Here is a 17464-nt window from a genome sequence, read left to right as displayed (position 1 = left end):
CACGTGACTGCAGAATAACGGTGCGCATCGCTAGTACGCGCCGAAATCCAAGGCTTCGTCGATCTGATTCATAATTCGTAACATCAATGAGTAGGGTATGAAGCCATCATATTACGCAGTTTTATTCTCATGGACCACGTTTCGCCAAAGACTCTTTCGAGAATTCAGTGAAAATGTCGACTGAGGGTAATGATATTGAACCTCGACCAGTATCCCGACAAAGCTGGTCAGAGACACGAGAAATGTGACACCTACGCGGGCACTCCTTTACTAAGCCGCCTTCGCTGACCCAAAATGCGTCTTCAATCCCCACCAATTAGTGGACTGAGGCGCAGCAGCGACGGCGGACCATCCGCCGTCTTTTCCCGTGAAAGCCCTGCAAAGCCCCTCAGCATGTTTCGCCCACTTCCGCGCCTCCTCCATATTTTCTAAGGCACAATAAATCTTGCAAAGGCGCTGATAGCACACTGGCCAACAGTCTTCGACGTAAAGGCCTTCTGCTTCCATCGCTAGTGCCACAGACTCGTATCTTTTGATAATGATATCGGACGTGGCATCAGAGCTCTTCAACCACGCGTTTAGCTCAGCATCGTCGTAGGGCGTGTCTTGAATTCTCTTCATTACCGCTCTCCGCGCTTCACTGATTTTCAACTCCTTCCCGGTCAGTGAGCAAGCAGGGCATGCACATTGGAACGCCCATTTCTGTACCATTTTCCAGCGTTCACTACGCGGGCAGACGAGGTTGCCATAACCGATAGTAATCTGCTCGCCCTTCAGTATTTTCTTGAGCGCACGAAGTTCGAAGGAAAATGACATCAAATCCCATCGATGGCACGCATTTGGAGAGCAACTATTCGCCGAAAAGGTCAGTCGACAAACTCATTCATAAGGTCAGTGAAGCATACCTATGATTGACTCGAGAAATATCCTTAGAGACGCCACAGCAAAACCCATCATACCCCGGCAATTTCCCAACAGGCAGAGAGTTCGTGTCCAAGATATTGTTGACGAGTGGCACGGTGTTGCCCTTGCATTTGTGGAGAGAAAGAAAGGCGCGACGACCATCCTCAGACATCATTTGATAGACTGCAAGCTCCAAAACTTGGTTGGGATGCAGATCGCCATCTCGCAAAGAGATCGGCATATACGCCGTACAGACCATAAGAGGTCTCTCGCAGGCAATGAGATCTCCAGGATCCAGGTCCACGGTCGCAAACATGCCTAATCCCGCTCCTTCAATTGAATCCAGTCTGTACACAGAGGGAAAAGGAATGGCTAAAGGCGCAGGGAAACCAGGAGTTGCAAGTATTGCTTCCTTCATTCCTTGAAATAATATGCACGTAACTGAACGTTCGCCCCGCAGACATTGCGAGGGTAAGGGCAGACTCGTGATAACGCGATTGGTAGCCGAAGGCAAAAATCCGACATCAGGAGTATTGATATAAGACGGAAGTGGACCTGAGGGTATCGCAATTGAACCCTTGGAGACGTTAATGATAGGCCTCGCTGATTCCTGTGTCGACTTGTTCACTTTCTCGTCCAGGCAGAGGGACTTTTGCAGCAAGAATCCGCGGCGCATTGAGGGCTAAACGGAGGGAATACGAATGCGTAAGAAGAAAGGAGAGACGCGAAGGTCGATTCGCATTAGACATCATTTTCCAAGGGAATCGCAAGTAGATGTGCGTATCGATTTGACACGATCGTAAGTACAATGGCCTAGATGGGCAGTATTATTGTCCTGCATGGGTCATTGCGTCCACGTGCGAAGCACGGCGGAAGACACCAGTGCCAGAATCGCTCAGTCCGCCACACCCAGGTTCCAGATACACTGGATGCTTTTCATTGCGACCAGTGTTGCCCTCTCGAAGAGTAGCAAGGTCGGTACGGCTCTGATCTCAATGAAGATTCCCAATGTTCGAGCTTCAAGCTTCAAGTGTCGCTGTGATACCCTGACTCGGAATCAAGATGATAGACACAGACTAGCGGGCCAAGAGCCAGTAGCACTCCAATGGAGTATGAATGGCATGTGCGACGACTACGTACACACTTGTATTCAGCATGATGAAGACTGCAATAAATGAGCGTGCCACACCTGCAAGATGAGAGGACATACTCGTGTGAAGGTAGATGACGTAGCAACAATTAGACAGAGTACGCAGAATTGCGTCTGAATCATGGAGTATATGCACCACGAAGTCTGAGAAAGCCAAAAGGCTTATAGAAGACCACTTCCAGCAGTCAATATTCAATCCCCGGGCATTTGAGATACGAGCTGAAGTTTGATCAAGATTGTATATTCTAATCGCTGAATCAGACATGCACTTCTGAGGACAAGCTACAGAGTACAGCCAGCTGGGATGACAACGATGGATTCTGGAGCCACTACTGGCATACCCTCTCACCAGCCAAAAAAACCGTGGCCCTGCTGCTCGCACCGTCTTTCTCACGTCGAACGCGTACCGAGACACCCGGAAGCTGGTTGACCGGCCTTAACGTGGTCTGCGGTATAGGCGGGGAGATGGGGGGTACCAGAGATGGGCCCGGTGAGGGGAAATGGCATGATCCACAGTCACTCATGGTTGAGTATATCCGGTGGTTACCACGCTCACAGAACGGCGGTACCCACAAGGCGTACTGGTATCCAGTCTCAATATCTCACTGCAGGCTGGTAGACGTGTACTGAGAACCAGAGAAATAATTTCGCAGCTGAAAAACAAGTCTTAGCATCAAGTTCAAAGGTATACATAGTGGCGCAGGACATTGGGAGCATGAGTCGGCGACGTGTAACGCAAGAGTCACATGATGTGACATATGTGACACCATCGCTGAGCCTGAGTAAAAACTGACTACTGAGTACCACTCCTGGTCCACTCCTGAGTGGGTGCCGGCTGCTTGATGTCTTGCCTCAGTTGTGCAGTGCGGCAGTGCTACCTCGAAAAGCACGATGTGGTTATTCTATCGGCACACAGCGTATGACTTGATCGACGGTTCACATATCTCCATCCTACGGTTTCGTTAAGGTTTTTACGGGATCGTCGATGAAAGTACACGTAGGGGCTGCAGCTGGTTCTACACGGTACGCCATCGCCTAGCCTTATCGCGCTATCACCTGTTTTTGTGTCCACATTGCTCCCCGTCTCTTTCGCCTGGACTGCAGAATAGATAACGTATTTGCGGGACACTCCTCCCATCTAGCACAGGGCTCGACCCTCACCTCCGTCTACTCTATTGCCCAACTAACCCAATAGGGGCATCTACGCGTTATTAGTGCTGTCTTCTGACAGGTCAATCTGCGCTTCGGTCCGGTGAGCCATGCTATTTGTCTGGTCAGTCAGATCGCGGAACATATACACAACTAAGACCGTAAACCATGCCTCAACTTGGGTCAGCACGAGTGGTAGATTGTACGTCTTATCGAGTTCAGTTTGTCTCCGTCGATTCGCGCTCGGGGTCTAATGCCTCAGATGGTCACCGTAGTAGGCTACTCTTCTCGCAGATCACCATCTGCACGCGCAGGAAGCACATACTGTAAACTTATTGCTGTTCTTTCAGTACTGCACTTTTGTGGATTCTTACATGGGGACAATCACTTCAGTTTAGTGCTCGTTGTTCCATTGTGATTTCTTGCTCGAGCCCTATTATTTGTGAGATGTCATAACGGAGAGGTGCGTTTTGGGAAGATCGTCGAAGCTCGCTATCTGCGCATGCGAGCGTTCCGTTGACGAAATACTTGGGAATGACGATGATCCTAAGTAGGGTGCGTGGCATTCTTTACTCTACATGGACATCGAGCCGCTTCATTTCGGCCCATGCTCAGATGTTTCTGGTGGACAGCTTGTCGTAATTGTATGTCTCGGACGTTTACCGCTTTGTTGACACGAATCACGAGAAAAGGACCGCATGATGATGGACTCGTGCAGTCTGTCCGTGCGCTGCTTGCTTGAACAGCACATCGCTTGTATTCATCCAGCGGGACTGAGAGGTATAAAAGCGACCTTGCTCAACACATCCTTCAGCCAGTCTTACCTCTCAATCACTCCTCGATCCACACTCATCCTCGTCCAAATCATCATGCCAGCGAAAGGATCTCGTGCTAGTAAGTACTTTCAAGCGATCACAAGCTGTATGAGTACTCACTCTCCCTCCAATATCACAGCTGGCGGCGGAGCCTCCAAGACGTCTACCTCGGACGCATCGCGCATACAGTCCACTCAGGTTCGTCCTCATCATGTTCCCTGTGCGTCTGACTTTTGACGGCGTTCCTTTCTTTGCCAGGCTAAGGCCGGCGCCGAGACCGGCAAAGGCAGCTTCCCCGCTCGTGCTCAAGCATCTGCAGCGCGCAACGCAACTGCTGGAGCTACTCCAGGTAGCGGTGCGAAGGGCGGAAAGGGTGCAAAGGGCTCTTCATGATCGCTGTATTATGAGATGTTGGGGCAGCAAGACCGCGAGATGGAGCGGTAATGCAGTAATGTACATATATGCGGGCGTGGTACGGGAATAGCATGCACAAATTTGTTGCCCACTATGAATATCGAAACGTGACTGTGGCAAGGACTTCATATGACGGGTTTTGATGCCAACAATTGAATGATACTTGTTGTCGCCGCAGTGATTTGACGCGTCCTGTCACGCGTTCTGTCACGCGTCCTCCGCCCCAGCGATACTAAAACTTTGATCTTATTATCATGCAAGGTCAGAGTCAACGTGCAGTAGGAACGGCTACACAATCTACTTTTTTTGTATGTTTCTTTTCAGACGACGGTGGTCTTATGCAATAGCACCGGCCCCAAACTTCGATGACTCAATTAATCGGTTAGTCGGTCCTGACTTATCTAGACATTCGCAGCGTCACTCGTCAGCCGGAGCTGTGTTGGTGAGTTTTAATGCATATTACAGATGATTATGGATGTATGTGAAATTGCACTATCTTGACGCTTGAATTCACGTACTACAGCTCCATGACCTCGCTCGACTTGCTGGTGCCGAACATGTACACCCACCCTGACACAGGCCACGTTCTGATTTTACATGTGTCTTCCAACGGTCATGCACATATTTAGTGAACTGTTTCACCACTTCGGATACGGTTTGATCAACACTCAAAATGGAGGGGTCAAGCAAGCTGCCAAGAAGGGATGAATACGGCCGAGCTTCTATATGAAGGTTCAGAAGCACTTGTGGTATGTCGTGTCGAATCTATGTGTGTGACGTGCTGAGTCCGCGTGATTCACTGTGTAAATGGACATATTCGTGGTTAGCAGAAGAAGAAGTTTGAATTTGCAGCAGAAAAATTGATATAGCCATCGATACATAACTTTCTTCAGCAGCTGCGCATGTCGGACATCTATCATTTCCACCATTTTCGTTGGTGCGTTTTCCGAATGCATTCTCATTTGTGAAACAACGAATCGGTGCTTCTAAGACTCCAATAACGTACAATATTTGCTCACACGATCCGCGCATTCGCGTGAAGCAAATATCGCCGCACTGACATGGAGCGAGAATACTGCCGAAAACGACCTTTTGCGCTGCTCGTCTGTGACCGTACATGGCATCTTACCTCACGAACTGGCCACAATGTCGTTGACTGAAGGACCGAGATGAATTGCTACCAGACGAGCCCCTGGTGTGCTGTCATCGGACCGACTCCTGTACATTCCCCAACGGCGAATAGCCCGCTCTGTCTGGCCGGTGACAATATCGAGAGCTATAAAGACTCTACGCTCTGTGCTCTAGTCTAACAGTGCAGTCAACGACACCTCTCAACGCACACCGATAATCTAACAAGAAATGGCCAGCAAAGGAGCTCGTACTAGTAGGTCCCCCGACGTCTATGTCCTCAGCCCTTCCGCTAAGGCTCGGTTCCCCAGCTGGTGGTGCATCTGGAAAGATGACTCCTACAGATGCATCGCGCATACAGTCCACACAGGTTCGTCTGTGTTTGAGACGCTATGCATAAAGGCTTATTTTTTTTCAGACCAAGAAGGGCAACGACGTTGGAAAGAGCACCTTCACTTCTCGTGTTCAGAGCGCTGCTTCCCGCAACGCAGCTGGTACCCCTCCCGCCCCCGCTACCACGACCCCGAGCCAACCCAAGGGTGCAAAGGGTGCAAAGGCTGTATAAATCGGCGTCGAGCTTCAAGCGTGCCTAGACGCCAGCGCAGAAATTGTATAATACTGTGACGTTCGTCGAACCCTATGCGATATCCATCGTAGACACATATGCACGGCCTGTTAGAATGACGATGAATGCGTTATGCAAGCAGATTGTGTCGTTGAGTTTGAATATCTCTACAGATTCTACGCCGAGCCTTCTCAGCGTGGCATAGAGCCATGGCGTGCGTCTAGTATCGGCAAAGGCCGACCAGTGCTCGACCTTGGCAGTGGCTCAGGCTGTATAGCACCGTAACTCTATCCGACCTCATGCACCACAACTTGTATCTTTGCTCCTCTTTTTGCACTATCATCACTTGACTCTTTGCTATGTTAGACCTCGTCACTCGAAATCTTGTCTCAAAATTCTTCATCCTCCACGCGTTCATAGGGTATCTGCGCTTTTCTCAATCGTTCCTTACCTATACAGCCGGTCGTTTTATCTTGAGCAATCGTTTTCCTTGCAGAAAGGCTGCAGGATCATCTTTGTCTTTGTGAAAAGGGAATCACCGGAGAGCATTGTCTGGCGAAGAGCATGCACTCGGATAGGAAGGTACTGGCAATTAACAGCCTTCGGTTTACATGAATCTTGCCAGCACTGCCGACTGATCCGAAATCTTGCGTTTGCGAATGGGCCTATCTGGGTCTGTGGGCACTGTAGCATTCTTCGCGGCTCCACAACCACAGCTTTAAACGGTTGTTTCATCCCGAAGTCCGTTTATCACGTAACCGGTTTATCTCATTTCCTTCTCGCAATGGCCATTGATGCCGTTGAATGTCTTTCATACTCGTTGGGACCCTGCAAATTTCCGTGTGCGTGGCGATAGTAGTTGTAGCATTGTGTAGTTCGGGACGAGCGTGGTCTTACCGCTATAGTGAGTTGTTGGCCGACGGTTTTCTGCCGTCCGAGCCAACGTATTCATTGTTCTCTATCAGCTAAATTTTATTCGCGTGTGTAGGCTACGGAAGCACTGATTACGACGTGCGATGCTGGGAATCGGATACTGAAGGCCCTTGCGCTCGGCGCCTATGCAGCATCCCCGCCTCATTCGTGACGATTCACGAAGCTAGCCCTATAGTCCCATTCTCATTCCTACGCGTATCTTTTGATTGTATTGTTTTAAGTACGAGCGTGTTTTCAAAATTTGTTTAACATAGACCCACCCAGTCACGATGGGGATGGTGGATAATGACCACTGAGATTGGCAGAACGTAGGTGGGCTCAACCTGGTAGGTCTTACTTTTCCGATCAGAACAAATTAGCACACGCGGAAGGCGCGGTCCAGAATGGCGATGTAATCGCTCGGGCCTTTCGTTTGTGGAGAGTGCGATGCGCCGCGGCGCACGTATCATTTTACAGGACAGGCAATCCATTGACTACAGGTATTTCTGGATTAGATTCTAGAGTAGATGCAGAGCGCGACAGACTAGTTTCTGCCTGTCTTCTCGCCGAAGTACTAGTGACTCATTATTACCGTGTAGATCTCATCACCGCAACGTCCGGACTTGGGCCTTCGAAACTCGTACAAGCCAATCAGTGTCCTTCATTCCTTATCTAGTAGGGCAGTTCTACTCCGACCGGTCTGTGCGTCACTACTGATTGTTGATCTTAGCGACTTGAAAGTACAATAAGCAGGAGTTACAATACCTCTATCTTGTCCTACTACCCTGCGCCACACTACGTTTGTTACCCAGAAGTAACTTACACAGCTTTTCTCCCTCGATTATATAAAGGCGAATGCATTCCGACCTCAAGATGTACACCCACCGCCACGATGCTGATAGCCAGTCTCTGCCTTAAGGCAGCTCTCGTCCTTTTCACCTTCTTGGCTCAGCTTCCCCTTCCAAAAAGCTTCTGCATTCGCTGTGTGCAGACAATCAGCGACAGCGTTCCCCGGCCCCTCATCCTCGCGTCCGATAGCGTTCCCCGGTCTCTCGACAATGTTCCCCCGTCTTTTATTCTTGTGTCCGAAGGCGTTAATAAGTACGAGTGAGTTGTTTACCGAACGCCTGACTATCTTCCAATGTGCTCATTGTATAACTAAGTTCTATATTTCTCCCATCACCAAGCTCGACAACGGTACGAAGGGAGACGCTGCCAACGTACGGTTCCACCTATTCCACTGAACTCGAAATGAAGGCACTTTCGACCGTTGTCTTGTCTCCTCTCGCTTCAAGCACCTCATCTGCTGTGCCGCTTTTCGGTGTACAGCATCTATGTCTCGCTGCCGTGGTTATAACCCTCTTTGCAGCACTTTTGTGGTTTCTATGGATCAACCAGTGGGCGATGGAAGGGGTTGAAGAAATTACAAGGGATATCAAAGTAGATCACGAGATGGTGGTGGCATTCGAAGGACACATATTAGAATTGTGCGAACAAATGGTAAAAACATGTTACCCTTGTCCTATTGCTGAAACTGATTATCTGAGTGACGCAGTGTGATGCGAAGATGAGGGTTCAACTCGCCACTCTCATGAGGACTATGAACTTTCGATTTAGAGCATGTATGTTCAACTCTTTCATTCAAACTGGTGCCACGGTGACGACCCCTCTGCTTGTAGACGAGAATATGCACCAGTTTCCTGCGCCTGCCAACCCATTTACTTCCACTCCCTCGCCAAATGGGTTTCCTCAGAATGCTTTTGGTGCTGGCGCTCCTCAGCAACCTTTTTTCGGTTTTAGTGGCACTCCTAACCCATTTTCATCTGGTATCCCTCAAAATGCGCCCGCTTCTGGCTTCCCTCAGAGTCCCTTTGGATCCCGAGCCCCCCAAAACGCGTTCGGTCCCAGTCCCTCTCAAGGTCCATTCAGCGCCAGTACTCAGACGGCATTCGACGTTGGTACCCCTCAACCTGCGTTCTCCTCTGGCATTTTACAGCAAGCTTTATCTTCTGGTGCCCCTGAGGCAACGTCTACCACATCCGAATTTGAACTAACGGGAGGCGGCGCTGACCCAAACGCCAGCAACGACAGTGCATTCGCTATAATACCCTGGAGGCCCCGCATTAAAGTGTCAAGAAATGGCAACGCATCGAGATCGGACGTTAATGATCACGTCGCGCCTACAATGGTAGACCTTACTTACATACTCAATCTCGATGTTAGCGTCTGTGAGCCGCATTCCGAAGGACCTTCTCCGCGTGTAGATGTCCCACATGCAGACGACGCTCGGCCTAATGGTATGTTTATAATGATGAATAGGATGGAATATCACTGATCTCTTCTCGGTGTGGCTCAAGACGGCAATTCCTCGGTCGACCCTCTTCGGTCTGTGAGCGATGAACTGGGTGCCCTTCTTCAATATCATGTCCACTCTCATCTCAGCGGCATGTTTTCTGAGGCCGCTTCTCATTCCGAGTCGGCGCAAGGCGGCGTTGTTATTTCTGATGGAGCGCATGGTCAGCCCGAAGATGCCAGCGTTGTTTCCCTTGGTAATTCTTCGGCACGACATATGCCATCTACACCTAATGTGTCGCAGGTAGAGACTCGCGATGTGTCTTCTTCCATCGCCTCTCCATCAGGCCCGCATCCATCTAAATCTCAACTTCGTTACGTCATCAAGCTCACCCGTCCCGTCATAGTTCCCCGGTTGTCATCTAGGCTTGCAACTCCCGTCCTCGTCTACTGCACTTGCTCTGCAGCCTCAGACGGGAAAGAGATTCATACAAAGGGGTGTTCACAAGGAGTAGGACCTCAAGCAGGCGATTTCTCGTCTCCCCCGGTGACATGTAATGTCCTACGCAAAAGTGATGTCGTCGTCGCTGCCCCCGTAAATGAAAAGTGCGCGCCAGGTTCTCAAATCATGCCTACACCATCTGCGGGCCCGTCCAAAGTAGATGCCGACAAGGATATTGGACCGTTGGTTTTCGAGGGTAGCCCAAGGCTAACGACGAGCCCGGAGATGATCGACTATGGGAATGACGATGAGCACAGGAAAGGTCATCGTTTTTTGCCTCTTCCGATAGATGCGGTGCGTTCACGAATCGACGTCCGTGTTGCCTCAGCACCTGCCGGAAATGTAGAACATAGAAGGCGGCAGAGGAATAGGCGGAACGATCGCAACTTGAGGAATGCTCCTAATCCTGATGGCGCAACCTCCCGGTTCGTCCCGAGGACCCCAGGATACCCGCAGAAGGTGTTTCCGGCAAGAGGTCACCTCGATCTACACGGTTGTCGCAATAATGCGTTGAGGGAGGCACTCAGAGAGATTCCGGCTGAGGTGCCCGCTGCGATGCCGGCCTTCTACCACAACCCTTCGGCACATCCCCAATCTTCGATCATCAGCCAGTATGCGCGAACCGGCGCTCCGTTCAACTCTTTCACTCCCCAAGCTGCATTCGCTCCGGTAGTTCCACAGGCAGCAGATTCCTATCGGTCATACCAGGTAAATCATCTCATTCTCGTTTTACTCACATCGCTCATTTCGAGCAGTCCCCCAGCTATGGTCCACCAGGTTATACACATCATGTCCCAGTCACTCCTGGTTACAGTCCAACTGCTAGCGTGGCGCAGCATCTGCCACCGAACGGGCATTTTGGATATCCTGTCAACACCGCATCAGTGCCTATGATGCCCCCCCAACAGCCTATTTCCAATCCACAACAAGACCAAGAAACCTATCGACGCATGATGGGCGCACCGCAGACACAGCCTGTCACCCATCATCACCCAGGGCCTTATATGCCAATGCCGCCATACTACTCACACATGGTTGTTCCTGCACCATACAGGCCAGTTGATACACACAGCTCATCGTCCAGTCCCATCGGGCAGTATGCAATTTCATCCGATCTCGGCGTAGACCTGAATGACGATTCGACGTCTCCACTGCGGCGAACCAAATCACCTTCGGCCCTATCGGCACTAGCGACGCCCTTTCACCCCTCCACCTACACTCTCCCTATTTCTGATGATGCGGATGTTGATGATGACGCGTGCCCTGCCATTCACGTAGAGCCCGCGTCAGTCGATGAGGAAGAGATGCTGGCCGCGGATGTCCACCGTCTGCCGAAGCCTGATTTCAATGATTCACCCAAGGCGGCAGATTCTGTCTCGACTACAGTGGAGTCTACAGAAGGTGAGATGCCTGTTCATACCGCTGCGTTATAGCATTCTCCTCGTCAGTAAGCTTGGAGTCTGGGCCACGAAGACCCACGTCTGTTGGGCTGTTGTCCATGTATAGTCAAGGCATCTTTCTACCTCGATCCTTCAGGCTTACCCACGATTTTTGTCTTTATTATCTTTCGAACAGAACTGACCCATATTTTTATAGGTTTGTCTCTGCTGATTGACTCCGTCCGAGCGTCGTCGTCCTCCCCTGCCTTGGCTGTTCGGGAAGATGATGCTCTTGCGGAAGGCGATCACCCTCAGTCCCCTCTATCTGGGCTAGCAGAATCCATGCACGCACCCTCTTCGCGTTCCGGTTTAGCCGCGTCCATGCACGCGCCCAAGAGCCCTGCCACATCGGACCACGCCCTGCGTACCCCGGCTCGGACGTATCCCGAGAGTACGCATCGCAGGGGCGGAAAGAGATGGAAAGGAAAGGCGGTAGATCGCGGCCCGGGAAATGTGTCCAACGGAACGAAGGACCAGCAGCCAACGGGTGTGCAGGCCTCACGATGGGCCCACTGACGACATATCGCTCACTTGGCGTCCCCACCAGCACCATGAGGTTCTTCTCTCGATTCTGTTTAATCACTATCTATAGTCACTCTTGTAGCCTGCGCCCGACCCGTTTTCGTGTGCTTTCTGCTGCTCGTCCCTGACCCGTTTTGCTTCTCTCTCCTTTCTCATCTTGCTGAACTACCTTTCGTAACGTCAGTATGTAGCTCGTGCTGCAGTTCCCTGCTTTCGTAGCTGTTCTGCAGTCACCAGTAGCTCCCGTGGACTTCATACATAGCCTGACGTCCTCGCAATATCTAGTTTCCCTATCTCTTCTTTCCAAACACTTACTGTAGCTAGCTAGTGAACGTTCCATATTCTGTCTGTATCAGTAGATTGATTGTGTATCTTTAGATTTCTACCCGTTTTTGTATATACTTCATGATCACTTTTTGTAACTGCGTTATTCCGCGCTTGAAGAATTGACCTAAACCGACACCGACTTGATGGACTATGCATGCAGAACTCTGAACACTTCGGACCGAATCTCGCTTGGAGGTAACCGCAAACAGATAACCACAAACAGCTAGGGACGATCGTGATACATATAGCAAGCTTAAGCTCGTTGAACGATAAAGCAGGATAAAGCAGTTATAAACATGACATGAAACTTATGGGTATATATGCCCGTCTCGCTTTGCCCATCCACTCGGACGAGGAGGCAAAGCGAATGGATGGACTTGAGCGGGGTCGGACGCGCAGCGGTCGAATGTCCTGATGCCCATACATACACCAACCCGGTAGAGGCTCGAGCACTGCCGCGACTTTAGAGCCATTCTGTCCCGTGACGCCACGATGAGACCCAGAGCGCAATGCCTCGCAAGCCGCAAAAATGTTTTGCTGCCGGGTTCGTAGCAGACACGACGCTGAAATGCAATCGAGCGATAAATGCCAGCAGTACACGTAGCGACGACAGCATACACACCGGGAGCGAAGCGCATGTTGTTATTAGAAAATCCTTTCCCACTTGCGCATACACGAATATCCCTGGTAATCTGTGCACAGCCCTGTGCGTGAGCACGTGTCGCACCACGAAAGTCAGATTCACGTACCAAAACTACGCCAGCCACGACAAGAGCAGTGTTTCTTCCTGATTATTCCCGCCCCATGCGGACAGTGTGTAAACGGATGATGCTCATATCCGATCTCGTCGAAAAACTGGATGCGGTCCTTTGGCAGAAACAGCCCCGCCGCGATGCTGTGTACGGGCGCGTCGCCCCAGCGCTATTCACAATGCATGATGAGTATGGGAGGAGCGGGAAATGCAAACACTTACCTCATAGTAGAATCCCCCTTGAGCGTCGAGGTAGTCGAAGAAATGCGAGTATGCCTCGCTGCGCCAAAAGTCCATGTCCGCGATTTCGAAGTTGCTCCAGACTACGGCATTCATGATGAGCATTAGCCCTTATCACATACGGATAGAGCGTACAATGGCAAAGGTTGTAGGTTTCTCCGCCGTCCTCAGACAAGAAGCCCATCGAGTTGTTTGGCGCGACATAGTGCGGATTCTCGGCAATGAAGTCTGGGACGTAAGCGAATGACAATTACGTCATCCACGATCGGCGATTGTCCTGGACCCACGCACCTTTCACCGTCTTCCAAAGCGAGGCAATCGTCTTCTCAAACTCGATCAGCGTGATAGTGAACCCTGGCACAAGAGATGAGTGCGCAGCAGACACCAGAGCATCACAGCATACGAACCGTAGACTTTGTTATTTTCTTCCATTTTCAAAAAGGGGTCCTCGTCGACGATACAGTGGAAATGTACGTCGGGCCTGTGCGCTAAGTTTGTTCAACCGAGGCAGGGAATACAGAAGGAAACGCACTCGACGCGCCAATACCATTTATACTTCTGGAGGACGGGATGGTGGTAGAAGAACTGAAGGAAAAGCATATTCGAGAGCTGCAGCGAGGAATTAGGAGAAGAGACGTACACCAGAGTTAAACCGGCACATGTTCCGATACCTGTTGGTCAATAATCATTATCACAGTCACTACAGATAAATTTCGTCGTCACGTACGATACACTCGCTGTGGTCGTTGCACACAGATGAGTGCGAATATGGGGTATGAGGTAGAGCTACATACCTCCATAAATGATATTCTCTTCGACCATCGTATTCCTGCTCTGTGTGGCCTTCTCCTCATCTATCCAATCGGGCTGATACCAATGGTGTGGGGGTATCATGGCAAACTCGACTGGGCCAGAGACGACTTCCGTCATTTTCCTACAATGCGCAGATCAGACCTTGCCCTCATTAGCATAAACGAAGACGCACTCTTTAAATGCCTTTGAGAACGGTACGTTGTTAAGGAAGACCCAGGGGTAGCCAAACTGGTGGTTGAACTTTTCCTCGAGCTCGCGCACACTCTGTAGTGCCGCGTCAAGCTCGGTGTTGCGCGCGAGCATTAGAAGTGTGGCATTCGCGCGATGTGTGCCGTTGTTTAAGAGGACGTCTTCATGAACTTCAGACGGTGTAGTTGTATTTGATTCAGGGGTAGTAGGAATTCGGACCCTTTCAAGTGGCGGGAAGCTAGAATTTGATGTGTTTGATCTCAATAAAGCAGATGGGATCCCGAACATATAACTGGAGTCGCGAGAGCGTGTATAGGCAATGGTAAGTACGGAAAATAGGACAGTCTGATATTAGAAGTAGCAATCAGCAGGTAGCGTCGTCCCGGCTCGATACGATACTTACTGATGAGAGCACGAGGAGTAGTATGATACGAGTAATCTTGTTCAGTCTGAGTTGGCGCAATGGCGCAATAAAAGCTGCGATGTCCATCGGAAGGCGAGGCCGCTTGAAGGCTGTTCTGTGAAAAAGACAAGTGTTTAAATGGATAGTCGGCAATGGGCCCAGCCCCTGACATAGCAAAAGACGGTGGATCGTTGGTGAGTCAATTTGTGTGGAGAGAATTGTTTGTCGCTCACCCTTTAGCCGTAGTCAACAGTGGAGAACGAAAGCAATAGCATGAGCGAGCTGCTGCGGAGGGCGTTACAAGAACTTGCTCAAAGAAAGTCGTGGGAGCGCCCAGCCCAAGATCGCTCAGCCACTACGGGCGTCTATACTACACCGAAATTATGATAAGGTGACTATATATCGATTGTGGAATCTTTTTCGAGGATCCATTCATTTGTCTTTCTCAGCTTAGGGCAATTCAAGGCAGCATGAGCGGCTGCGTTCGCTGTACGTGGCGAACGCACAGTGCTACTAATAGCCACAGACGGTATGTGCAATTGTTTTCTGCGGCGCTCGTAGAAACGGAGAATCATGGTCTCGTTACTACAACAGCTCACCCTGAGTGTTGAAACGCTCGAGGAGAATGCTACAGCTGGCCGAACTGGTGATCGGACTGACCTCGAGGCCTCAAGGCCTCAGGCCTCATGACCGATGTCCCCGCGAATGCCATTGGCGGCCGCATTGATATGGCTCGTACATAGTGTCCGAGCTTCTTCATCTAAGCACTGGTCCGAGGAGCTCCGGGCTCGATTTTGCCATGAGGAATGGATCGGAACGAGAAGGGACAGTGATAAGATCAGATATAGCTTGCGGAGGTCGAAGCAAAGTTTTAGTTTTCCTTTGGGAGACTAGAGTGTGCGCCACTTGCAAGGATCACACCATGTGCATTAGCTTGGACCTTCCGTTCACTCACACCGAGGCAGGCGAATATGTCCCAAACTACGACATCGACTTCCATGACGAACCTGGCGGCTTACATGGGTTCGTGTACTTAAATTGGCATCTAAGACAAGTTGCAGGTCTAACCCCCGGGAGCCGCACCAACGCCGACTAGCCCCTCATTCCAATAGTTGCTGTCATGAATCGCCGATCGTCAAATAAGGCTGAGACACTTCGGTCTCTCATTCGAATGCTTGTGGACGCTTCCGAGGTCATTATCAAACAATGGGACGCAGAGGACCAGCCCTACCTCCCCGGCCCTGTCACTGGCCAAGTTCCCTCACACGAATTGTTCGAAGCGCGCCGCATCGTCCTTGGTGCTTGCGACATGTGCGCGGATTTAGTACAAGACCCTCTAGAACGGCTGTGCGAGATTTCCCTCTCATTTCTTCCTGCCCGTGCTCTGCATATCGTCGCTGAAGCGAGGATATTCGACATACTCGTCGAAGCGGACCCAAGCTTAGGAATGGACATCCAAGATATCAGTCATCGCACGGGTATAAACGCAGGAAAGCTTTGTGAGTGCTGTGCGATGCCTATCTCGTTCATGTACTGAATACACCGGCAGTGCGCGTACTCCGTTGTCTCTGCTCTCTGCATATATTTGCTGAGGTAAAGCCCAACCGATTCGCTAATAGCTCCACGAGCCAAGCGGTTGTTGGGAACGATCCGTTCCGTAACTGGCTCATTCTCAGGCAAGAAATTGCTTTTCTACTCTTCCTCCGTAGAATGTTAACCATGTGACACAGTGGTGGAATGAGCTACACGGGCTCGTGGAAATTGCCTGCTATTCTAACGCATTCCGTGAAGACGCATTCATATTCACAGCGCGAGACTGCGTTTCAGGAAGCATTCCAATCCGACTTGACAGTATTTGAATATTTGCAGCCTGAGAGAGCGGAGACGCGTCGTCTCGAATCGCAGACATTTTCTCTCGCGATGGTGGGGCTTGGGCAATTGAATAGAGCATCCATATTAGTCGGTATGTCGGAAGTCGTTTGTTTCCAAGGTTTGCAGCTGAATGTTTGAGCTTAGACTATCCTTTTCAGCTCCTCGACGGAACTACTATCGTGGACGTAGGAGGGGGTGTAGGTATATCTTCCTTTTTTTGTGCGATCGAACATTTAGCTTCATCTAAACTTCATGAAGGTTCAATGTCTCTTGAGCTCGCAAAGAAGCTTCCGAGCACGCGATTCATTCTGCAGGATAGCGACCACGTACTCCAACAAGCATCAACGGTGTGGTCACAAGAACTACCGGAAGCCGTCCGGATGGGTCGTGTCCAGTTTATGTCTCACGACTTCTTTACTGCCCAACCTGTCAAGGGGGCAGAAACATACCTCCTGCGATACATCTTGTGCGTCTTAGACGACGGTATCGCTCCCACCAGCTGATGTAACCCCTCTACAGACATGCTTGGTCAGATGAGAGCTGCGTCACCATTCTGAAGCACCTCAAGGACGCCATGTCCCATAGATCGCGTATCTTGATTGCAGACCATGTCCTACACTCGACGGTAGAATCGGAGCTACTCAAGTCGGCTCCTGCACCTCTCCCCGCAAATTACGGTGTTGCCCATATGTACATCAACATGCATGACCTCAATATCATGTCGCTCATGAACGGAATGGAGCGTACGCCTGACCAGTGGCATGCGCTGGCGGAGCGCGCCGGCCTTGTTATTGCACGAATCTGGGAGTGTCGTAGTTCTATGTGTATTACCGAGATGAGACTTTCCGAGGACTACCAAGAAGGAAGAGGATCAAAACTGTAGTCCCGTGGGTAGATTCCGAAGTCAGGATGTGAGTATTCTTCATGTATGATGACAGTTAGAGTCCGTTTGGCACTCGTTGTTCACTGCAAGCGATTTAAACAAAACTACATTTCTCAGTATCGCAAGTGGATCAATAAACGTTCCGGCTTGAAGCCTGATTAGCCTTCTTTTAGATATGACATGCAACGCGAAACT

General features: G+C 50.4%; 6 protein-coding genes across 6 annotated transcripts; 4 read left to right on the top strand and 2 right to left on the bottom strand.

Annotated features, from left to right (window-relative positions):
- Positions 1-270: 270 nt before the first annotated feature.
- On the bottom strand, positions 271-1579 carry FIBRA_00011 (uncharacterized protein; the record flags this gene model as incomplete). The annotated part of the gene is made up of 3 exons (XM_012321911.1): positions 271-654; positions 709-850; positions 906-1579. 3 exons carry the CDS (start codon positions 1577-1579, stop codon positions 271-273), a joined length of 1200 nt encoding a protein of 399 aa, XP_012177301.1.
- Positions 1580-4071: 2492 nt separating this feature from the next.
- FIBRA_00010 (uncharacterized protein) lies at positions 4072-4410 on the top strand (the record flags this gene model as incomplete). The annotated part of the gene is made up of 3 exons (XM_012321910.1): positions 4072-4096; positions 4157-4215; positions 4276-4410. The coding sequence occupies 3 exons, from the start codon at positions 4072-4074 to the stop codon at positions 4408-4410; spliced, it is 219 nt and encodes a 72-aa protein (XP_012177300.1).
- A 1423-nt stretch (positions 4411-5833) lies between these two features.
- FIBRA_00009 (uncharacterized protein) lies at positions 5834-6124 on the top strand (the record flags this gene model as incomplete). The annotated part of the gene is made up of 2 exons (XM_012321909.1): positions 5834-5929; positions 5978-6124. 2 exons carry the CDS (start codon positions 5834-5836, stop codon positions 6122-6124), a joined length of 243 nt encoding a protein of 80 aa, XP_012177299.1.
- A 1804-nt stretch (positions 6125-7928) lies between these two features.
- FIBRA_00008 (uncharacterized protein) lies at positions 7929-11785 on the top strand (the record flags this gene model as incomplete). Its single annotated transcript, XM_012321908.1, has 7 exons — positions 7929-8143; positions 8200-8536; positions 8592-8658; positions 8716-9333; positions 9394-10538; positions 10586-11231; positions 11427-11785. 7 exons carry the CDS (start codon positions 7929-7931, stop codon positions 11783-11785), a joined length of 3387 nt encoding a protein of 1128 aa, XP_012177298.1.
- A 978-nt stretch (positions 11786-12763) lies between these two features.
- FIBRA_00007 (uncharacterized protein) lies at positions 12764-14601 on the bottom strand (the record flags this gene model as incomplete). Its single annotated transcript, XM_012321907.1, has 12 exons — positions 12764-12810; positions 12868-13039; positions 13092-13192; positions 13245-13337; positions 13401-13463; positions 13517-13590; positions 13642-13694; positions 13750-13780; positions 13837-13846; positions 13904-14043; positions 14095-14456; positions 14515-14601. The coding sequence occupies 12 exons, from the start codon at positions 14599-14601 to the stop codon at positions 12764-12766; spliced, it is 1233 nt and encodes a 410-aa protein (XP_012177297.1).
- A 1033-nt stretch (positions 14602-15634) lies between these two features.
- Positions 15635-17269, top strand: FIBRA_00006 (uncharacterized protein; the record flags this gene model as incomplete). Its single annotated transcript, XM_012321906.1, has 6 exons — positions 15635-16013; positions 16064-16166; positions 16245-16477; positions 16531-16587; positions 16645-16852; positions 16906-17269. The coding sequence occupies 6 exons, from the start codon at positions 15635-15637 to the stop codon at positions 17267-17269; spliced, it is 1344 nt and encodes a 447-aa protein (XP_012177296.1).
- Positions 17270-17464: the final 195 nt, after the last annotated feature.

The sequence above is a fragment of the Fibroporia radiculosa genome, assembly GCF_000313525.1.
Source record: "Fibroporia radiculosa TFFH 294 genomic supercontigs, scaffold8, whole genome shotgun sequence".
NCBI classification, from domain to species: Eukaryota; Fungi; Basidiomycota; class Agaricomycetes; order Polyporales; family Fibroporiaceae; genus Fibroporia; species Fibroporia radiculosa.
The sequence above is the reverse complement of the archived record's forward strand: the minus strand, read 5'-3'. Positions and strand labels throughout refer to the sequence as shown.